The sequence below is a fragment of the Diabrotica virgifera genome, chromosome 2 (genome assembly GCF_917563875.1).
Source record: "Diabrotica virgifera virgifera chromosome 2, PGI_DIABVI_V3a".
NCBI lineage: Eukaryota > Metazoa > Arthropoda > Insecta > Coleoptera > Chrysomelidae > Diabrotica > Diabrotica virgifera.
In genome coordinates this window covers 223,112,897-223,137,706 of record NC_065444.1, presented here as the reverse complement: position 1 = coordinate 223,137,706, position 24,810 = coordinate 223,112,897, and the positions used below count along the sequence as shown (strand labels likewise).

Here is a 24,810-nt window from a genome sequence, read left to right as displayed (position 1 = left end):
TCGATAAAAAGTTTCTTCAAAATGATTTTGTAGGATTTTTAAAGAGCTATAAGACTCTGTAGATTAAATTCCGTAAGATCCCTTAGTTTTTAATTGGGGCGGGTTTAAAGGGATAGAATAAGGGGGTGTTTGCTGGTAAATAGAGGTTTTAAACAGCTGTATCTGGCTAACTATTCACTGTAATGAAAATCTATGCATAGTGTAATTTTAGTCAGTAAAAAAGCTAAAATTTAGTAGTTGATAATTTTTTTCGTATCTTCAGTATTTTCGGAGATATTTTGAAGTAAAAGGTGAAAAATACCAAATTGCAAAAAATCAATTTTTTTTTAAACTAAAATTTTTCCAAAATTAGGCATTTTAAATAGGTCAAACTCCTTGAGTGTATTGATAATATAAATATAAAGGAACTACAGAAAGGTGAAGACCAATTTTGAATTAGGAAGGTAGTTAGGGGTTGTTTTCACTGATTTTTTCGTAGAGAAAAGCAGGTACCGACTTTTTTTTGATTACATGTCGCTTAATTTTCATTCTAGAAACTTTTTATTATTTTTTTTTGAAAGGTCTAGTTGTATACTTGAAAAAAGATTATTTAAGTTTTCCTCGAAAAATTCAAATTTTTCCCATTATTTGGCTTTGAATATTATAGGGAAAAGATAAAATAATATAAAAATATACAGGGTGTTTGGTAAAGAATGGGCCATAGCTTAACCTCAGGTTCCTGAGGTTAAAATAGGCCGATTTAAGCTAACTTACCTCAGTACAAAGTTTATAATAACCGAGATACAGGGTGTCAAATTTGAACTTTTTTTTTATTTATTATTGAATATTTCCTGACATGTATGGGATAACAACATGAAATTTGGTATGTGGGGGTTTTTTGGGTCGAGAAAACTAAATTCCCTACCAAAAATTATGTATTGCCCAGAGGGCGCCACATACGCCTTTCAGCACTCATTTATTACGTTCAATTTCTTTTATTCCCCACTCTGTATAATTTTGACATTAAAATTTTTATTCTCCTATTAGTTTTACTTAAAAAAAGGTATACTTCCTTCACCTCCCTAAACTCAACCGTTTTCGAGATAAACGTATTTTAAATCTGCGATACACCATCATTTTTAGCATAATATCATTGTAGTTACACCCGAAAAATAACTTAAAACCATAATAATTGTGCCAGTTCTCAAATTTATGTCATTGCATTGCAAATTCCATTTGAAGAAATTTGCGATACATTTTTGGATAATTTTATGGTTTTAAGTTATTTTTCTGGTGTAACTACAATGATATTATGCTAAAAATTATGTTGCACCGCAGAATTAAAATGCGTTTACATATCTCGAAAACGGTTGAGTTTAAGGAGATGAAAGAGGTATACCTTTTTTAAGTAAAACTAATACGGGAATAAAAATTTTAATGTCAAAATTATACGGAGTGACGGATAAAAAAAACTGAAGGTATTAAATGAGTGCTGAAAGGCGTATGTGGCGCCCTCTGGGCAACACATAATTTTTGGTAGGGAATTTAGTTTTCTCGTCCCAAAAAACCCCCACATACCAAATTTCGTGTTGATATCTCATGCCTGTCAGGAAATATTCAATAATAAATAAAAGTTTAACTTTGACACCCTGTATCTCGGGTATTATAAACTTTGTACTAAGGTAAGTTAGCTTAAATCGGCTTATTTTAACCTCAGGAACCTGAGGTTAAGCTATGGCCCATTCTTTACCAAACACCCTGTATATTAGATAAAAATATTATATTTTAAAGATATTATAGGGAAAGAATCTGGTTTGTGTTACTAAAAGATACAATTTCGATATCTACAGTTTTTTTGATTAAACGCATATTTTTCGAGGTATTCTCAAAAAACCCTCTAACCACGCCCGAGATGGGGTGGCAACCACCCCCAAGGTTTTAGCGTATGATAGCGGCATGATATATAAAATGATCCTTGGACTATTCTTTACCTTCTGTGAAAATTTCAAGTAAATCCATGCTGGACGAAAAAATTGCGAGCCACAATGCTTCATTTCCTCAATCGACTATTGGGGCCGACCGACCGGCTCTGTCCCGTCATATAGCTGACCGACTATAATAACTTTTATTTATATTTAATTTAGAATATGTGTACTGATTTTCAGCCTTAGTAAATGGAAATAATTAGCCTCTCAGTAACCCCTGTTCTACGTTTCGCTTGACCGACCGCAGTATGTTTCTCTACACACTCACAGTAATTAACTGTGAAAAATCTAGCTTTAGTAAATTCAAATAGATTTTTCAGCGCTGCCTCTTGGTCTAAAAAAAGTTACAAACCCTTTGTTACAAAACGAAAATCGATTTTTTCCAATATATCGAAAACTATTAGATATTTTTTATTGAAAATGGACATGTGGTATTCTTAAGGCAGTAGCATCTTAAGAAAAAAATTATAGTGAAATTTGGACACCCCATGATTTTGTTCCTTTAAACCCCCCAACCTTTTGTGTACGTTCCAGTTAAATTACATATTATTGTAGTACCATTAGCAGTGGCGTAGAGCATGGGTGACACCCGGGGCGGTAATCTATGGTGTCACCCCAAATCCTACAAATAAAGATTGTTAAAATCAATGAAAATCTTATACACGTATGTTTTGAATAATGAAAAAAATAAAAATTTATAGATAATAAACCGAGGTTATTTAGCCTTGTTTGCGCCATTGTTGCTCCTAAGTAATTCTTAATTAATTTTAGCTTACTAAAATTTCTCTCACATGAAGCAATCGATAAGCAAATGGTTATGTTTCGATGAAATTCCATTCCACAGTGTCTACAGCTTATTTTAAAAGTCTACAGCTAACCATATTATATAGGCTGTATTATTGGCCGCTTGTAAATGTCTTCTGAGCCTTGGTATTTCTAGCAAGAGGTCTGCTTCTGATACCTCTTCAGGGTAAAGTCACAAAATGTTAAAACAGCTAATTTCAACTGTTCACTGAATGCAGCCACATCATGAATGGACCTTGATTTGGTTTCGAGTTCAAAATTGAATAGGTCAAAACAGTCATTCTTCTTAAAGTACCCTCTCCTCAATGAAGGTTGGCTACTACAATTATTGAAAACTCTTCTCTGTTTTCAGCTGTTCGTATTAGCTGTTCAAAATTTAGCCCCGTCCATTGTTGGATGTTTTTGAGCCACGATAGTGTTTTTCTTCCTTCTTCTTCTTCTTCTTCGTCTAGCCATTCACGTTCACATCTGAACATATGCCTCTTTAAGTCTTCCTTTCCATTGATTTTTGTTGTACGCTACTTGTAGCCATTTTTCCCGGCAGTTCGTTTTATATCATCTGTCCATCTCATAGGAGGTCTGCCTCTGGGTCTTTTGTGTTGGTATGGTCTCCAGGTTAGAATTGTTCTGTGCCATTTGTTTAGATCGCTCTTAGCTACATGTCCAGCGTATTCCCATTTCAATTTTAATGATTTTTGTACCAGTTTGTTTTTCTTCCTAGTTCTCTCTATCCCACGATATTTCCTTTCACTGTAAATTGAGCATATTGGTACTTTTTATTTCTCAGTATGACGCCTAGGTATGATGTTTTTCTAAATTTCACTGTGTGGAAAAGTTTTCTTTTCTTGCTTATTCTATGCAGCAAAAGAGTATAACATATCCTTTTGAAGTTCAGCTCGAAGCAGTGTGAGTCCTGCATCGGTAGCTAAGTCACTATCCATTCATTTTTGACGTCGAATTCGTTTTTTGGTTGGAATGTCGTCGTATTCTTATTTTTTCGTGGCAAAATCTATTATTTCATATATGACCACGTTTTTCTTCAATATAAAGTGCAGCTATTTTGATCCCTGATTGATCAACGGTTATGCCTTTACTTTCCAATTTAATCTGACAAAAATTTAATTCTCTTAGAACATCATTCCCAAAGAAAAGATAACAAAGAAATGTCAAATTACACACAGCGGGCAAAAGGTGATGTGGATACCTCTGGTGTCTAAATTTTCGTGTTGATGACATAATTCCTCAAAACTATACTTATTCTGCCAATACTTTAACTGCAGCAAAGTGAGCACTCCAACGCGTTGTGAACAGTCATTTAGCAGATGCTTTGCTGTGTTTAATAAGCAGCAGACTAGTGGAAGCAGAAAAAAATGCCTCTACAGTTCCGAAAAAGGTTACCTACTCAAGATGTATTGCGTGCAAAAGAGTACTGGCCACATAAATTAGTTAAATGATCAATACATCCAACGAAAATGGCCTTTTTGTTTTTTGATTTAAGGGTGTAGGCGCAAAATTTCCGCCAATGTGTTTTATATGCATTCATTTTTTTTAATCCTGAGAAAACTAATAGGTATTTTTGATAAATTTAAACGCAAAATGAAATATTACATTATTACCGAGGGCTGAAAGTCCCTCAGACTAACCAAAAATTGTCTTTTGAATGAGATATTTAAAATTAAAAATCACACTTTTTCTCTCTTTTTTTTTTGACACCTGTAACTTATTCAAATAAACATATTATAGAAGATTTCACGGACTTTCAACCCTCGGTAATAATACAATCTTTCATTCTGCGTGTAAATTTTCCAAAAATACTTATTAGTTTTCTCAGGAGTTTTTGGCGCAAAAAATTGGTGCGAAATTTTGCTCCTACGCCTTTAATACTAGCTTGTATTCCTCTATGTATGCCGCTTATAAGAGCTGCATTATCGTATCCCTGTGAAAGGCGCTTCATAATAATCTAAATCATCAATTTTAAGATTCTTGAGAATTTCGTTACTTAGATCAAGTGCTTTTTTCCTTTTAACGGGTAAAAATCCAAGAAATGCCTCTTTAACCTCGACTTTTCTCGGCTTCGTGTGTTCACAAAATAATATCGAATTGTATTTTGATTGTAAAGTGGGTAAAGTTACAAATTAACGATTTATTTTTTTGTGATCGGGTCTCTTGGGTTTCACCCCCGAGCGGGTGACACCCGGGGCGGACCGCCCCCTCCGCCCCACCCTAGCTACGCCGCCACTGCCAGTAGTTAAACACAATGTTTTTAAAACTTTTTTGGCTTTTAGTACTTTTTCGAAAAGTCAGCTTTTATCAAGATATTTTGAATATTTGTCAAATCCACCACATATTTATATTAAGTACGATTATGGAGACTTGGTAATAATATGAAAATTTATGTATGATTTACATTTTTAGGTATATTTTGAACCATATTATAAAAGGTGCCTTCTCGAAAAAATACAAAGAGGCAAAATTTTTTGAAAAACACTGTGTTTAACTAATGGCACCGCAGTAATATTTTAATTGGAACGTACACAAACATTTGGGGGGTTTAAAAGAACAAAACCCCATAAAAATTTTATGTAAACATATTAAAAAATTAGCCTCAACTCGATAAAAACTGGCTTATTGAAAAAATACTAAGAGTCAAAAAGTTTTAAGAACATTGAATTTAACTAATGGTACCACAATAATAATTTAATTGAGACGTACACAAAAGATTGGGGGGTTTAAAGAAACAAAACCCCCATCAAATTTTTATGGGGTGCACAAATTTCACTATAATTTTTCTTCAAGATGTTCCTGCCATAAGAATGCCACATGTCCATTTTCAATAAAAAATCCGTAACAGTTTTCGATATATTCGAAAAAATCGATTTTCATTTTGTAACTTCAAAGGGCTTTACCTTTTTTTATGTGCATATTTGTACTAAGGTAAGTTAGGTTCATTCGAACTATTTTTGGTCTCAGAATATGTGATTTAATTTATGACCTGTATTTTTGTTACACCGTGTATAATCCCTGTTAATTGCTGGAATTTTGAAATCGGAAGATTTCAGATGTTATGTTATTAGCAGTAAGATTTTGAATTCCACAAACAACGTATTACGTTTTCTTTTTTTTTTCGTTATTTTGTCGGTTGCACTATGATGTACGCTGTACGGAACTGAATGTTGGGTAGTTAAATAGAATGAGGAACAACGAATGCATGTAGCGGAAATGAGAATGCTTAGATGGACGAATGGAGTGACAAAAACGGATAAAGTTAAAAATGTGTAAATTAGCTGAAGTATAGGGGTGGAACCCAAAATGAAAGAGCGTAGGTTAAGATGGTATGGTCATGTTCAACGTCGAGAGATTAATCACCCATTAAGAAGAATTGCTGAACTGCGGGTTCCTGCAAGGAGTACGAGAGGAAGACCAAAGAAGACCTGAGGGGAGACCATTAGGCAGGACATGTCGGTAAAGAGGATTGATACTGATATGACTTACGATAGAAATTTATGGAGAAATGCAATTAGGGAAGCCTACCCCGCATAGGGATAAAGGCAAAAATAATGATGATGATTGCTGCAATGGAGAAATTAAGCAGATTTCAAATTTAAAATAAAATACATACAGGGTATTCCATTAAAAGAATATATAACTTAGATTCGGCACGTCGTTATGAAACACCCTGTAAGCTTTTATCATGTTAAGCTTAACACAGCTTGCAATGTTTGTGCAAAATTTTTGTCGTACTTTTTACTAAAACAGATCCATTACATTGAGTTTCCTCACACTAACCAATCAACCTGTATGTCGACTCGATTATCTCTAATTTTAACTCTATATGTTTTACAGATCGAAAATGAAGGCGGTGCATATTATTGCATTATTTCTACCTGTTGTATTAAGTGATGATATATGTTCACCAGAGTTTGTAGACTTAATAAATAATAAAAATAGCACATGGGTTGCCCATAGCAATAATTATGATGAAAACATTTCAATCGAAGATATAAAAAAATTACTGGGTGTAAAACTAAGGGATCAAAACTTAAGAAATGTTAAGGTATTTAAACACAGTGAAAATATTCAAGTTCCTGATTCTTTCGATGCGAGGGAACACTGGAAACAGTGTTCGGATGTTATCAGCGCAATTGTAGACCAGTCAGGTTGTGGATCTTGCTGGGTAAGTCAAATGTTTAAATAACAGAATAATGGGAGGGGAGCCCAATTTTTGCAGTTACTCGAGCGCGTCAGATTATCATATGGGGAGAAACCTGGTACCCTGTAGTTGAAATTGTCAGATTAAGATATGGTAAGTTAAGTACATGCAAAAGAATGTATATTTCAAAAATCTGACGATTTGAGCGGGCGTAAGGAAATGGGTCAGTCAAAAAGTTTCACAAAAAAAAAGCGAATATTTCGTGAAATGAACATCAGATCGAAAAACTAAAAAATACGTCTTCAATATTTTTTAAAAATATGTATATCGAATGGTACTAAACATGACCCCCCCACGGAGAGTAGTGGGGGTAAATTTAAAATTTTAAATACAAACCCCGCGATATTTCGCAAAATGAAGATCAGATCGAAAAACTGCAAAATACACTTTCAAAATGTTTTTGAAAAATCTATCGAATGGTACCAAACACGACCCCCCACGGAGTTGGGAGTTGGGGTGGGGGGTTACTTTAAAATCTTAAATGGGGCCCCCAAATTTTTATTGCAGATTTGAATTATTTACGTAAAAATATGCAACTTTTATTCGAGACATTTTTTCGAATTATGGATAGATGGCGCTATAATCGGAAAAAAACGATTGTTGAAAATGGAAAATTAAATTAAAAAATGGAAAGTCCCCACTAAAATGGAAAATTTTACTAAACTTTTTTTGGTTTTAGAACCTAATAATCACAACCCAATATGTCCCCATAACGCTCGAGTGACTGCAAATTTAGCATACTTTGCTCCCCTACCATAAGTAAATCTCTATCTTTTACCTGTATAGTTTATTGTTTTCAGGTATTTTATATGGAGGTCCTTCTTCTCTTTTATGCATTTCAGTGTGTCTTCGTTTAATTTCGGATTTTAGTTGGTGTACTTTTGGTCCTCTCCTCGCAAGATCTTCTAGGGCTGCTGCCTTCATGAAGGTTTTTAGTGCTCGTACGTTTTTTCTAATGATCCATAAAACTTTTCCAGCTTCTGGTCCAATCTTCGTTTATATAAGTCTTTTATGGACTTCTTCTAATAAGTTTATTTTGAATTTCTTTTCCTTTATTGAGCACTCATTGACAGGTGCAGCCGGAGCCCTAAATTCGCCAGTATCTCCCAAGGTTGGTGTCTGTTGGGTCCATTTAAAAAGGGAATTCTATCCAAGCGATTACTAGTTTGTGACCTGTGCCGCATTCTGCGCCTCGTTTTAGTCACACATCCTTTATTTTTATCAAGCTTTCTTGTTTACTATAACACAATCAATAATAGACCTGAATTTTCTTGTTGCTTGTGTCCATGTGTGCGATTTGCGTCCGTTTGTGATCTTTAAGTGGTCCATTTCGCTTAGTTCAATAACTCTTGATTCAGTGAATTTGTACTCTACGAGCTCCCTAGTGGGAAAGTTTTGGGGTAGTTCTGATTTCTTTCATTTTATATGGATTTTGGGCTGCTGAATCCGAATATGAGGTTTGCGGACAAAATTTCTTGCCGGAACATTGAAAAAATCGCGAAAAAATCGAAAAATTTCAGTTTTTTTCCGCTTTTTTGCTCAAATCTCGAAAACTATTAACTTTTAGTAAATGGCCTGTTAACAGAAATTAGAGCACTTAAAATTATCTACAAATATCACTATTTACTTTTTTTTCAGACGAACCGTTCGTTCTAAAGTGCAAGTTGAAAATTGCCAATTTTTAACGGTCTCGGCAAAACCCACTTTTTATATTTTAAAACTTTAGTTTTTATTAGAATGCTGTCATTTGATAAATTCCTCCTAGTTTTCTGTACAAATAATAAATGTTAGTTCATAATATGAATATGGTATGTCTCTTCTCACAGCTTCCATGAATCCATTCCATCCTAAAATACCGAGAATGTCTCTGCTTTTCCCTTAGAGCCACAGAAGATCAAGCACAGATGGGGTCACAGTTTCAGTTGGTGTGAACATTCCCTTCGGATCTTGATTTCTGATAAACCTTGAGGTTTTGTCCTTTCAAAATGTATTAGTTGAACAGCTCTCTGACTTCCATAAACCTCAGGTCTGGGTTTAGTTTTTAGCCGAGGAATGGATTGGTTAGGAGCTATTGCATGTTTTGGTGCAATACAAGAAATGCCACCCATGACGTGAAAAGTGTGGTATCCGTCGATTGTATGTACGTTAACCCTTTCTGTCCCAACGCTGCATATATATGTTTTTGAAAAAGTGGGTCTGTATTCTCAGCCGCCGTATATATACGTGCAAGGTGTTATGGTCTCAATTTACCAAAGCCGAAAATATGCGTTGCTTATAAAATTTTAGACCGATTGGGGTCCCAATGCCGTAGAAATATGTCCAAAAATGTTAGATTATTGTTCCCAAAGCCTCAAAATGTTGGCACCTAAGACAGGTCATGCGGACCCATTGGCTTATATATTTGTTCACATATTTTAGATATGTATGCTACATTGTAGCACTGGTGGCAACGCTAATTATAGGTAGTGCTAGAAGGTGAAGCGTTTGTAGCCACAGAAAAAACCAGAAAAAAAAAGAAGCGAATCGAGATGCATGTGTGCAAGATGCGGAGTCGGCCTTTGTGTAGTGTCATGTTTTGAGGAGTACCACACAAAAGAAAACTTTTAATGTTAATTTACATTACATTATTTTTTTAAGTTAATTACATTTTTTCAAGTTGGTTTTGCTCTCTGATGAGTACTTTTGAAAAGAAAACGTTTAAGTTGGTTAAAAAAAACTCATTAAAAAACATGTTTTGGTCATTTATTTGTTTATTTATATGCGATGTAGGTATATATAAGGCAATGGGACTTTAAGCATGAAAAAACCTTTGGGATTGAGGGACCATCTTGCAAATTAAGGCCTGACATAGAAAGGGTTAAAGTCAGCGTTTTCGTACACCTGTTGTGTAAGGCACGGCTGGTCAATTTTCTGCGGATCGCCTGCGATTGCTGACACTTCCAGATAAGCAACGCGCTTGCTCAAAGTCTTGTAGCGGTAGTAAGGCCCAGATAGTTGGTCTCACCATTCCTTGCAGGGTTGGCCGTTTTCTCTACAAAAAGTACGGCTCAAGAAAATAAGTTGATGTAGTTTCATCTTTGAGGTTTTGTTCATCCTATACAGAAGCTGTTCGCCTGGAAGTGTCAGCATTCGCAGGCGATCCGCAGAAAATTGACCTGCCGTGCTTTACACAGCAGGTGTACCATAACGCTGATTTTACGGTACATACAATCGACGAATATCATAACATTCATTAAAATAGGACGGCTGCGTTGGATGGGACATGTAGAAAGAATGGAAGAAGGCGAAATACCAAACAAAATATTCAAACAGATGCCAGTAGGAAAAAGAACAAGAAAAAGGCCGAAGCTGAGATATTTAGAACAAATAGAAAATTATATAATAACCTTAAAAATAAAAAACTGGAGAAAAAAAGCACGAAACAGATCAGAATGGAGAAGAATCCTGGAACAGGCAAAGACCCAGAAAGGGTTGTCGAGCCAGTGATGATGATGATGACAATCGACGAATACCACACTTTTCACGTCATATGTGGCATTTCTTGTATTGCACCAAAACATGCATTAGCTCCTAAGCAATCCATTCCTCGGACAAAAAAGAAACCCGCGCCTGAGGTTTATGGAAGTCAGGGAGCTGTTCAACGAATTCATTTTAAAACGACAAAACCTCAAGGTTTATCAGAAATAAAGATAACAGATCCGAAGGAAATGTTCACACCAACTGAAACGGTGACTCCATCTGTGCCTGATCTTCTGTGGCTCTAAGGGAAAAGCAGAGACATTCCCGGCCTCTTAGGACGGAATGGACTCATGGAAGCTGTCACAAGAGACATACAATACCTATGAACTAACATTTATTATTTTACAGAAAACTAAGGAGAAATTTATCAAATGACAGCATTCTAATAAAAAATAAAGTTTTGAAATGTAAAAAGTGGGTTTTGCCGAGACCGTTAAAAATTGGCAATTTTCAACTTGTACTTTAGACCGAACGGTTCGTCTGAAAAAAAAAGTAAATAGTGATATTTGTAGATAATTTTAAGTACTTTAATTTCTGTTAACAGACCATTTACTCGTTAATAGCTTTCGAGATTTGAGCTAAAAAGGTTAAAAAAGCTGAAATTTATCGCTTTTTTCGCGATTTTTTCAATGTTCCGGCAAGAAATTTTGTCCGCAAACCTCATATTCTGATTCAGCAGCCCAAAATCCATATATAATGAAAGAAATCAGAACTACCCCAAAACTTTCCTAGTCAAAACACAATTTTATTGAATCATCTCTCTGTTATCGTTTATTACATCTTCTCCAAATCTACCTACTGTTCTGTCGTTTTCTTTTCTTCCCGTTCTTCCATTCAGGTCACCGGCAATAATTATTTCTTGATTCTTATTTCTCTTTTCGATTTCTTGTTGCAGTTGTTCTATGAATTGTTCTTTTTCTTTATTTGAGCTGTCTTCTGTTAGACCGTATACTGCTAGTACGATAAGGGCCGGGACACACATATCCGCAACGAGCTGGCACCGAGCAGAGACAGCATGGCCAGTAGAGTGCATCGAAAAAGGCGAAAAAAATTTTTTTTTTGCGATGGAAAAGTAATACCTCACAAAACTTGCCCAATCAACTATTAAGTATTTTGGTAAAATTTTTTCGAAATTGGAAAATATTTTCTGCCCCCCCCCCCAAGGCAGTTAAAAATTTTGAAAAAATGTTAACAGACGAAAAAATTTTTTTTGCGATGGAAAAGTAATAGTAATACCTCACAAAAGTTGCTCAATCAACTGTTAAGTATTTTGGTAAAATTTTTTCGAAATTGGAAAATATCTTCTGCTCCCCCAAGACAGTTAAACATTTTGAAAAAATGTTAACAGACGAAAAAAATTTTATTTCGAAACGAAAATGTAATAGCTCACAAAAGTTGCCTAACACACTATTTAGTATTTTAGTAAAATTGCGTTGAAATAAAAAAATATTTTCTGCCCCTCACGGCAACTAAAAATTAGAAAAAATACATTAATATGCGAATTTCTTTTGTAAGGGAAATGTAATACCTTATAGAACTTGAATAAATAAATTCGATTTAAATTGGAAAATATTTTCTGGTTTCACAAGGCAATTAAAAATTTTACTTAAGAAAAGTATACTAAAACATTCTTTTTATAACAAAATAGCCTAACTTATCCGTCTCCCTGACGTCACCCAAGTTTTTTAATACTAAAATAAATATAAAGCAAAGTACAAAATTAGGTATATAAATATTACAAAAAAAAGATGGTAAAAGCATTCTATTCGAAGATGTTTTCCGATTTAGCATTAAAGTGAGGCATAGTTTTTCTGGAATCAATACGAATTTTTATAAATCCATCCCTCGAATACGCTCCACAAACTGATAGAGGAGCTTGTGTCACAAGCTTGACACACCGTTCTATTGTTTGTGGCAGTGATATTTCTCAATCTCAATGTTAAAAGGGTCTAAGTTAGGATTCTTAATAAAATCTCGCAGATTGTCACTCGAAAATCTAGAGAATATAAATATGGGTGGTTCTGTAAGGTGATATTCTTGTTAGTAAATTAACTCGAAGTAGTCGTTTGATCAAAATTTTTATAGGAGAAAGTTTGAAGACCCTCACGTTTTTTGATTTGGTCACTGGCAAACTTCTTTTGATTCCAAGGGGTAGATCATTTGAAAGTCGCAGACATACAAACCACTGAAGCGGTTTTTAAAGATGTTCTCCTAAGAGCCGTATTACATCACCCTTAACGCCAGTATTTACGACTGTTTCGTCACATGCAATAGCTGGATTTGATACTTTCTGATATACCAGACAGCGGATACCCACATCCGAAATATTTGCACCCTGGCTCATGCACAAATGTTATGTGTTCTTCCACGATCGATTGACCATAAAACTTGGTATTGTTTTTTACTTGAGCTAAAGTTTTGTCTTTGCGTCGGTAACTTTCTTCTTTTACCTTTGTTCTCTCTGATTATATTTGTTTTTGTTTTTCCTATCAATCGAGCTTATCACCATTTTTCTGGAACGTCTTTGATTTAATAGAAATTCGCGCTCATCCAGAGGAAACTTTTGAGATTTGCTACAAAGACAATTAATCAGAGTGTCACATTTGCATGCTGCAAGATCGAAACGTATAGTTTTACTTTTGTTCTTAAAGCATTGAATTTTATTTTTGTAAAATTCACTGTTTTGCTTGTTCTTAAATGGTTTCATGAGTTTCATATTTATATTTGTCATGATAGGCTTTTAAAAGCTGAATAATTCTTGTATGTTAAATTATTGGAATTAAAGCCTTTTTCCATATTTCCTCCAATTTAATTGCAACGTGTTCGGCAATACCAGAAAATTCTGGCTCTTTCTTGCTGAGTTTTTTATCCTCTTGCAACCACAAAACTTCATCGCTTGTTTGTATTTCGGTAAAACATTTTCAGGTATATTTGGTGTTTGCCCAAAAATGGGGCGGTCCACAGCACATCTTGATTTTATTCTCCATGACCCTGGTTTATCTATTTTAAAAATCTTTAATTTACAAACAACAATAATAACAAAGTAACGCACGGCACCAAACATAAGCGAAAAAATTACACGCACGGACTCACGAAGCGGGACATTTCAAAGGGGCTGGGGAGACTGAAAAAACAAATAAAACTTTAAATATCGTTTAAATTTGTAATTCACAACATTTTTAGTTTTCTTTAATTGATCTTAGATCGACTTAGCTCATATGTTATTCTAAATAATATAAATTGAATTTCCATAAAAATCAGATATTTAATAAAATTCAAGGTCGTTGGGGGGCAGAAAATTCGCTCAGAAAAAAAAATAAAAATACTAATATGCTGAAAAATAACACTAGCAACTTTTTCGCGCTATTAGATATAACATTTCCAACTTTTATTTTTTCGATGCACCCTAATGGCCAGCCTTGCCTATTTTTGCGGCAATTAATTTAATTCAAATATTTTTTCTGGTCACCCTGTATAAATAATGGCGTTAATATTTATATTACTAAATAGAGAATTGAATAACCTTTCAAATGAGCTACCATACGACCCTTTTCCTATTCAAAAAAATCATCATTTCACTCCCCTTCGGGTCGTGAAATTGAAACTGTCAAAGTGTCACTAGGGAAACAAATCGATAATTTTAGAGCACTCGTGCAATTATTACTACTGACAATTCGTTGAAACAGAATTATTTTGACATAATATTCAAAAGTCAAATCAGTAGACAATAGCAATGGTTTTGAATCGTCGTCATGGTAACCAATTTTATTGAAAGTTTGGTTTTGACAACCTTGTCAAAGAACGTAATAATTTGTGTATTTTCACTACTAAATAAAAATTGATATAATAGTCTAGTAAAATAAAATTACACTACATGTAAATCAAAATGTAAATTCGTACAGGTTGAAACAAATTTTATATCAAAGTTTAGGTGGGTACAAAATATATTTTCAAGGAAGTATCCAAATCATACAAGGGGATCATTGTTTAAATAATTAAAAAGGGGTCATTTTTGCAAAAAACTTATTTTTTAACTGCTGAGGTCATTCAATTACTAATGACGGTGTATAGGATTGTTTTCTGCAAAGTTGAAGGGTAAATTTTTCACATAAGACCTACAAAATTAAATTTGACCCCCCAAATTTCCAAAAAATTATTTTTAGCGTTTTAAATAAGCACTATAAAATATCTTATTTTACAGGAGAAGTTGCGCTATGTTATCAGTATTAATAAAAAAATTGGTCCAAAAATATTTAATATTTTTTGAGATATTGAATTTGTTTATTAAATGTTACTCTATTTTCAATTGCAAAAACGCGGTTGTTGCCAAAGAAGTATTCACCTGTATTAAATCTTATTATTTTTATTTTTTTGTATATTTTCGATAAATGTATTGATAAATTCAAATTTCAATTAAACTTCCCCCTAAAATGGCATTTGAAAATTATTCCAATTTGTTTATAATTTGTTTTTTTAATAACGTTGCGGGGATTAAACATTTTGAAATACCGTTTCGATAATTGGATTCCTGGGAATTTTTCACTAATTAACAAGTTTTTTTGTCTTTTTTTCCTCTTCTTTTTTTTTTCTTGGAGTTATATTACTACGGACCCTTTTAGGGTTAAGTTTCATTAAGAATGTCGAATCTCTAAGTTGTAGATTCTAGACCTAAAAATATTAAGATTGGTCTAAAATCACTTAAATAAAATGTGGCTACTTACTGAGTTTCAGGGTGTTTTATTTAAAAATTTAAAAATTATTTTTACCAAGTACTTTCAAACTATTTGACGTATCCTTATCATACTTGGCAGAAAGTGTGGGTACTATACAGTCTACTAAATTGTGATAAACAAAAGTTTCTAGCTACTACCAGAGGCGTACGACAGGGGATAGTTAATGGTTGACCCTTCCCAAATTCTACGCCACTCAGGGAATTACTATTTTAGCGAAATTTTTCGATTCTCTAATACTTTATATGTAAATAATATACTATTTACTGGTAACGATTAAGTCATTAGTTTTCGAGATATTGGACGTTTAAAATGAAACGGCATAGTTTTTTCTATATAGCAATATCTCTCAAACTGATGACTTAATCGATACCAATAAAGTTATTTACATACAAAGTATTGGAGAATCGAAAAATTTCGCTAAAATAGTAATTCACTCAGTGGCGTAGAATTTGGGAAGGGTCAATCATTCTATTCCCCTGTCGTACGCCTCTGGCACTAGCTAGAAACGTTTATTAATTACAATTTAGTAGGGTGTATAATAGCTACACTTTCTGCCAAGTATGATAAGGATACGTCAAATAGTTTTAAAGTACTTGGTAAAAATAATTTTTAAATTTTTAAATAAAACACCCTGTAACTCAGTAAGTAGCCACATTTTATTTAAGAGATTTTAGTTACATCTTAATATTTTTAGGTCTAGAATCTACAACTCAGAGATTCGACATTCTTAATAAAATTTAACCCTAAGAGGGCCAATAAGAGGCTATAAGTAGTAATATAACTCCAAGAAAAAAAAGAAGAAGAAAAAACGACAAAAAAATTTTGTTAATTAGTAAAAAATTCCCAGGAACCCAATTATAGAAACGGCATTTCAAAATACTTAAGCCCCGCTACGTTATTAAAAAAACAAATTATAAACAAATTTGAATAATTTTCAAATGCCATTTTAGGGGGGAGTTTAATTGAAATTTGAATTTATCAATACATTTATCGAAAATATACATAAAAGTAAAAATAATGAGATCTTAAGCAGGTGAATATTTCTTTGGCAACAACCGCGTTTTTGCAATTGAAAATATAGTAACATTTAATAAACAAATTCAATATCTCAAAAAATATTAAATATTTTTTGACCAATATATTTTTGCTTAATACTGGTAACATAACGCAACTTAATCTGTAAAAAAAGATATTTTATAGTACTTATTTAAAACGCTAAAAATATTTTTTTGCAAATTTGTTTTTAAAGTTTTATATACAATTATTTAAATAAATAGGGGGTCAAATTTAATTTAGTAAGTCTTATGTGAAAGATTTTCTCTTCAACTTTGCAGAAAAAAATCCTATAGACCTTCATCGATAAGTGGATTACCTCAGCAGTTAAAAAAGTATTTTTTTGCAAAAATGACCCCTTTTTAATTATTTAAACAATGATCCCCTTGTATGATTTGGATACTTTCTTGAAAACATCTTTTGTCTTTTGTGGTTTTTTACCCACCTATACTTTGATATAAAATTTGTTTTAACCTGTACGAATTTACATTTTGACTTTTTTTTTATTTTATTAGGCTATAACTCTATTGTGGTTTTTTCCAAACGTACGGCCTTAGAAAAAATATCGTTCCTAACTCATATGCGTAAAGTGTCTTTCCCGCACTCGACTGCTTGCTCGAACTTCCGCTATCGCGTCGTTCGGGTCAACGGTAGTATCGTGCGGGAAAGTATTACTTTCCGCACTAGTTAGAAAAGAGTTATTTATGAAACAGTTCGTGAAGTATGCTTTTTGCGCACGCACGTGATGTTTAGAGCACGAGCGTAGCGAGTACTATATATCGCGTAAGTGCGCAAAAAGTACTTCAGGCACAGTTTCATACAATATGTTATCTACGATAAACAAATAAAAGAACTGCAATTCTTCGTCACTGGAATACATTTCTGTTCTACAATTTTTAGAACTTTGACATTTAAAAATTCAAACTTCTTTCAAACAATAAAGCTGTCAAAATTTTTGTTGTAATTTATTTCTCACATGTTATCACTATGGCAACGCGAAAGTTAAGGATATTTGATTACATGAAAGTGTGCCAAAAAAACAGTGCGATAAAGTAAATCCCATTTAAAATACATTGTTACTTCACGCACTGCTCTCTATAATGACAGTTTTCACAAACTAAAAACTTAAACATAATATTAGATAGAGTAGATAAATCACTATGTTTCGTTGAAATCATAAAAATAGAACTATATGTTCTTTTCATGAGCATTTTTTAGTGCGTCACAAATGATAGAAAAAAAGGTAAGTCCGTGATAATATACATTTGTAACATTTATTCTAACATGACATTTTAGTTAAATCTGACAGTTGTCAAATTTTATTTGCAGTTTGGCATAAAAACAAATCAATTGTGTATATTGCATTTATAAAATGGTATTTTCTTTGATTTGTATAGTCTTATAAATTGTACAGATTATATTCGTAGATATATTATATAATTCGTAAATATTTTTTTCGATTATAGCGCCATCTATTGACAACTAGAATAAATGTTATAAATGTCACCAACGAAATGTAATCACCGACGTGCGTTTTTTTCTGTCATATACAATTTAATGCGTTAGAAAGAAATCGAAAAACTGTGACGCACTGAAAGATCCTCATGAGAAAAAGCATAACTTCTTACGTGCGTACAAAGTACATACACTCTTTTTTTATTAAAGGCCGTGTCTGCAGCTTCCGTAATGAGTGACAGACGATGCATTGCGTCGAATGGAAAACTGAAAATTCCAGTTTCTGCTGAAGATCTACTGTCTTGTTGCTCTTACTGTGGTGATTGCCATGGAACCTCACAGCCAGAACGTGCATGGGATTATTGGCAAGAGACAGGAATTTCTACAGGAGGTCTTTATGGTAGCAAACAGGTAAATTTTTCTAACTAATAAAATAAAGGTATGTTTTAATTTAGATACTTATTGTTTAGACGGTCTTTTTCAAACATGATTTGCGGATCCAATATATATATGTTATAGTCAAAGCCCGAATTTCAGGCACTCCTAGGTTTGACTAGGCAATCCTCAGGTCTGACTGACAGTCTTAGTCAAAGCCCGAAATAAATTACACTTTCGGCCTTCGACTAGTCAAACCTAGAAGAGACTAAGTTGGTCAGGCAAAGGTCGAAATTTAATTTTATGAAATCGGGGTTTGCCTAGTCAAACCCTATTCAGATATTAAAATGTAATTTGTTAGATTAGGTTTAATAAAACGTCATTTTTTTATTTTAATGTTTTTTATTTTTATATTGTCGTAATTAAAATAAAAAAATCGTGTTTATTCTCACATGTTGAGGCATTATGGCATTTAGAGTTGCACAATACATTAGACCTTTTACACTTACATAATTTTGAAGAGCATTTCTTATTGTATTAGCACTCTATAAGCATTGTCCTCCAAATTTAGTATTTTTTGTACTAATTCTTCTTAGAGACACCTTAACGTGTGGAACATCTTCGAAATTAAGAAAATTCTCTTTGCATTCTCTTATTCGATTTCTTTAAAAATGTGTTTATTGTTCCTTATTTCGTACCAACTCTATATAAACCGGTAATTGTTTTATTTTGTATGATACGCAAAATATTTCGAGCATCTCCTTTGGCTCTATCAAAGCTGAAAATAGGTATTGTTACAGTTTTTCCGTTCGAAATTGGAGGAAATTTACAAGCATGCTGAAAAGTTACATGTATGCGTTGTGTACAGACAAAAAAAGATTAAAATTAATAAAGGAAAGGCGATTGAAGGACTTCATACCCAGGCTAATGCTATGCAAGATTTAAGTGAAAAAAATTTCCTTCAATTTCGATCGGAATAACTGTAACAATACTTATTTCCAGCTTTGATAGAGCCAAAGGAGATGCTCGAAATATTTTGGGTATCATAAAAGATAAAACAATTAACGGTTTATATAGAGTTGGTACGAAATAAGGAACAGTAAACACTTTTTTTTAAGAAATCAAATAATAAGAGAATGCAAACAGAATTTTCTTAATTTCGAAGATGTTCCAGACGTTAAGCTGTCTTTAAGAGAAATTAGTACAAAAGAAACTAAAGGAGATTAATGCTTATAAAATGCTACTGCAATAAGAAATGGTCTTCAAAATTATTGAAGTGTAAAAGGTTTAACGTATTGTGCAACTCTAAATGCCATAATGCCTCAACATGTGAGAATAAACACTAATTTTTTTATTTTAATTACGACAATATAAAAATTATAAATATTAAAATTAAAAAATGACGTTTTATTAAACCTAATCTAACAAATTACGACATTTTAATAGCTGATCGGGGTTTGACTAGTCAAACCCCGATTTCATAAAATTAAATTTCGACTTTTGCCTGACCAACTTAGTCTCTCCTAGTTTGACTAGTCAAAGGCCGAAACTGTAATTTATTTCGAATTGCCAGACTTGAGGATTGCCTAGTCAAACCTAGGCAAACCTACCCCACTCCCGCTATTGCGCCACTTTCTTTTTTCTTTCTCTCTCTCTCTATTTAGGATCTAGCAACCATTCTAAGTTATATAAATCGCTAAATGTAATCTGTTCAAACTCTTGTAATTTGAAGTACCGTCGGGGAAAAAGTATATAAAAGATATTCATTTATGTTTTAATACATAATACAACAAATCTATTGTTCTAGGGTTGTAGACCGTATTCGTTATTGAATTGTACGCCATCATGTCCCCAATTCTACGAAACACCAGCTTGCAAACACAAATGTGACAATCCCAAACTCGATTACACAAAAGAATTAACTTTTGGTCAAGGTTCAGTACATACTTTCAATTCAGTTGAGGACATTAAAAAGGAGATACTGATCAATGGCCCAGTGGAAGCAACTTTCATGGCTTATCAAGACTTCCTGTGTTACAAAAGAGGTAAGTAGGTATTAATTAACATTTATATCGCCATTAAGATGTCTTCCTAAGAGCAACAAGGCAATTTATTATTAACAATAAAACAAGAATAAGAACAATATGGAATCTAATAAAAGAACTTACAATCTCGTCCAACATCAAGCAGGAGTTGCTTGGAGGCACTCGGCCCATGCTTTAACATAATAATGGACTAAATAATTAAAAGTGGTTTATGCAAGAAATTTATCCAAGTGTTGCTACGCCACTGGTAGCAAATCATTTTTATTTTCATAAAACCTACCGATTAACTGTCCCGAGCAAATTCCCCAGAAATCCCTGGTGTAATGCATTCAAAAGCTGTTTTTGGGTCAATCCATGCCAAGTGGTCCAATATAAATTAAGTTGGTTGCTTGACTATTTTTAATATTTTTTGTTTTTCTATCTTTTAAACTTCAGTCTATAGAGGCTACAGAATTCCATTTATTTTATTTTTAAAAAATTTTTGCCGATGACGGCCATTTTTGTTAAAACGTATCGATCATTTTCACGAAAAACATGGCTTCGCTCTTTAGCCAATATCTTCACTGAGGTTTGTCCTAGAACAATAAGTCAAAAACCAAACTTTTTAGAAAAAGTATGCTCTAAAAAAATGCCTATAGCATTATTTAATTTCAAACTATACTTAAGGCCTTAAGTGAACCTCAAAATTTGAAAAGGTAAAGTGATAAAATTCCATTTTCAGCATTCTTTTAACAGCATAAGGCAAGCCGATAATGGTTTGTAATTTTTTTTTTTGGAAAAGACATACGTACATACTTTAAATAAAAACAGTTTGAGCTCTGAGACTTGAGTAAATTTTTTCAAAAAAAATCTCAAAAATGTAATTTTTTGAAAAATTTCAAAGTTTGACCCCTTATATCCCTGATGGGCACGGATGAAAAAATTTGAAATGTGGCTGAATGTTAGCTCCTAGCAAGTAGAATAAGAAGTATAAATTTGGAGTTGCAGACTTACGTCATATAGGAGTTACAGGCCTGAAAAAATGGTCAAAATTTGAGCGTTTGCGGGCAGGGTAATTAAAATTCAAATAAACTGTCTATTGTAATAAAAATTAATGAATTTTCACCAGATTTCACAATAGATACAAATTTATACAGGGTGGGCCAAAGAAAAGAGTTCACCTTGATATTTGGCAGTTATTAGATTTTAAGGGAATGCCGAAACAGGTCGATTTTTATTTTTAAATTACAATTTTTTTATATATGTTTCATACGGCTCCATGACGTGTCATCGTCAGTGACGTCATCCATCTGGGCGTGATGACGTAATCGATGATTTTTTTTAATGGGAATAGGGGTCGTATGTTATCTCATTTGAAAGAGTGTTCAATTCTCTGTTCAGTAGAATAAACAATAATATAATTATTTATACAGGGTGGCCAAAAAAATATTTTTGAATTAAATTAATTTTCACAAAAAGAAGAATGTATGTAATTTATTTAACTCAAAATACATTTTATTGCTGTCATAAAATAGAAAAAAATATTATTTGGCAAATAAACATTGCTTTTCGCTAAAATTAAATGTTCAAACTGTCAAGAGGTAGGTGGGAGGCAGTTTGTGATTTAATTTAAGCGAAAAGAAATGTTTATTTGTGAAATAAAGATTTTTTCTATTTTCTGACAGCAGTAAAATGTATTTTTAGTTGCCACATGACCCCTATTCCCATTTAAAAAAATCATCGATTACGTCATCACGCTCTGATGGATGACGTCACGTAGTATAAAATATATCCCAAAAAGTTGCAATATAATAAAAATAAAAATGGACCTCTTTCGGTATTTCCTTAAAATCTAATAGGTAACTATGTATTGCCAAATATCGAGATAGACTATTTTCTTTGGCCCACCCTGTATAAATTTGTATTCATTGTAAAATCTGGTGAAACCACATTAATTTTTATTTCATCAGACAGTTTATTTGAATTTTAATTACCCTGCCCGCAAACGCTCAAATTTTGACCATTTTTTCAGGCCTGTAACTCCTATATGACGTAAGTCTGCAACTCCAAATTTATACTTCTTATTCTACTTGCTAGGGACTAACATTCAGCCAAATTTCAAATTTTTTCATCCGTGCTTATCAGGGATATAAGGGGTCAAACTTTGAGATTTTTCAAAAAATTACATTTTTGAGATTTTTTTTGATAAAATTTACTTAAGTCTCAAAGCTCAAACTTTTTTTATTTAAAGTATGTACGTATGTCTTTTCCAGAAAAAAATTACAAATCATTATCGGCTTGCCTTATGCTGTTAAAAAAATGCTGAAAATGGAATTTTATCAGTTTACCTTTTCAAACTTTGAGGTTCATTTAAGGCCCTAAGGGTAGTTTGAAATTAAATAATGCTACAGACATTTTTTTAGAGCATACTTTTCTAAAAAGTTTGGTTTTTGATTTATTGTTCTAGGACAAACCTCGGTAAAAATATTGGCTAAAGAGCGAAGCCATGTTTTCCGTGAAAATGATCGACACGCTTTAACAAAAAGGGCCGTAATCGGCAAACTAAATTTTTTTAAAATAAAATGAATGCAATTTTGTACTCTCTATAGACTGAAGTTTAAAAGGTAGAAAAATAAAAAATATTAAAAATAGTCAAGCAACCACCTTTGGACCACTTGGCTTGGATTGATCCTTTTAACCATTGAAAACTTGTACATTGGAAATTCCTGTTAGCAAGTACGAAAATTTCCCTTGACCCTGAAACTGACTGAAACTTTTAGCGTTGATTGACAAATACGGATTGATAAATCCGTATTTATTAATCAACGCTTTTAGTTTATTCTAAAGGACTTTCGGCCCTCGGTAATAATGCAATTTTTTATTCTGCGTTTAAAGTTTTCAAAAATATTTATTATCTGGTTTTCTCAGGATTCGAAAAAAAATGAATGCATTTAAATAGCATTGGACCAAGATTTTGCGCCTACCCCTTAAGAGTATTTTCTAATAAAACAAAAATTGTTTTAGGTGTTTATCAACATGTTGCTGGCAATGATATTCCTGATGGTCATGCAGTGAGGGTTTTAGGCTGGGGAGAAGAAAATGGAACGCCCTATTGGCTGGTTGCTAATTCATGGAATGAAGGTTGGGGTGACAAGGGGCTGTTTAAAATCATTTTAGGAAAAAATGAAGTAGGCATCGAGAGTAATATGATGGCAGCACGTCCGAAAATATAATTATAACAACTTTTTATCTGGTTAGTTTATAATATCATGTTTTCACTATTAATAAAAACTAACTTCAAATTAAAACACGTATTTTAATGATGCTCTATTCAGCCTAAGACGTAAATCAAGAAAAAGCTTTCTGGCCAGATCAACACATGATACACCAGAAAGAACTCATATTGGAAAGATCCTCCCTCGCCATCTGAATCTTCAATAGGAACTTTCTTCTAGCCATTTTTCCTATCCTACGTGGAGGCCTCTCAATCGTCTGTGAATCCAAGTGTAAAACCAATTACTCTGGGCTAATTAGCAAAATACAAGGAAAAGCTATTTATAGCCGGTTCGCTAAACTCAGATAACACTGGCTAGTGATTTTTGCCAAAATTGCTAATTATTTAGTAATTATTAACTATTTAGTAATTTTTTTTGCCAATTTTACCAAATTGGCAAAATTACTTACTAAAATCACTAGCCAGCCAGTTGTGTCTGAGTTTAGCGAACCGACTATACCAGCAATTTTATTGCTGGAATTGAATATTATGATTCTCTATATTAATAATATAGGTAAGCAAAGTTCGCAGAAAGCGTGCTACTTTTTTTATAAACAAAATGGCACCCGAAAATCGTGTTTTTTTTTCAATGTATGCTCTATAACTCCATAGATTTTAACTTTTCACCAAAAACACCCAAATAAAAATTCACCGTAATTAAATTCTGCATAGAGACATGTTTTTCCCGATGTACTTCGACGAAAATTTTCCTCGGAAAATGCGGGTTTTTCCAACAAAATTTTTAATTTTCAACTAAAATTTTAGGTAAGTAACTATTTATCACACTTAAGAAGACACACTTAAGAAGAGAGAAAAAACGTGGACGGAAGCAAAAATATTAGCAAGAGACAAAAAAAAAGTGGGGAAAATTTGTACATGAAATTTAAGTGTAAACTCTTAGGGGTAACCCTGGGAGTAATTCTCGTACACCTTAGGGTAGAACGAGTAACTGATTATATATATAATTATTTATCAATAATTAAATAACTTGGTTATATAAAAGCTTTTTGGGAGAGATTATATTTCCAGAAGCCGATGTAAATTGAATGAACAGTTTAGCAACAATTAAATTGTTAATTAAAAATTTACGGTCGCTATATAAACCATAATAATTATGATGTATAAGAATAACTATGATTTTTGTATAAAAAGGCAATATACATATCTAATGTACTTTACAGAAATAAAATTGGACTATCTAAGCGGCCTCAGGAATATTTTAAAATTATAAATAATTTTTTGGCTTATAAACAACTAGAATATCTCGGAAAATATTAAATTAAATTATGAAAACGGTGTTGTAAAGATCGTGGCAGGACGCTTCTTTTAAAATAAAAAACGTTTAATTGCAACGAGTGGTTCCTGAGATACAACCGGTCACAGTTGACCGGCATGTACG

The 24,810-nt window shown here is 32.9% G+C and overlaps 3 protein-coding genes across 4 annotated transcripts in view; 2 read left to right on the top strand and 1 right to left on the bottom strand.

Annotated features, from left to right (window-relative positions):
• The window catches only part of LOC126880412 (cathepsin B-like), a 28,712-nt gene extending 5,267 nt beyond the window's left edge, over positions 1-23,445 (top strand). Inside the window, exons 2-5 of the mRNA XM_050644256.1 lie at positions 6,612-6,942; positions 17,949-18,149; positions 19,921-20,158; positions 23,162-23,445. Coding sequence (XP_050500213.1) covers positions 6,612-6,942; positions 17,949-18,149; positions 19,921-20,158; positions 23,162-23,370 — 979 coding nt within the window. The 3' untranslated portion in view covers positions 23,371-23,445. The remainder of the gene's footprint in view (positions 1-6,611; positions 6,943-17,948; positions 18,150-19,920; positions 20,159-23,161) is intronic.
• Positions 1-24,810, bottom strand: part of LOC126880408 (probable ATP-dependent RNA helicase spindle-E) — a 383,599-nt gene that overhangs the window by 209,430 nt on the left and 149,359 nt on the right. The window lies entirely within an intron of this gene.
• Positions 1-24,810, top strand: part of LOC126880415 (cathepsin B-like) — a 146,465-nt gene that overhangs the window by 73,817 nt on the left and 47,838 nt on the right. The gene's annotated exons all lie outside the window — the stretch shown is intronic.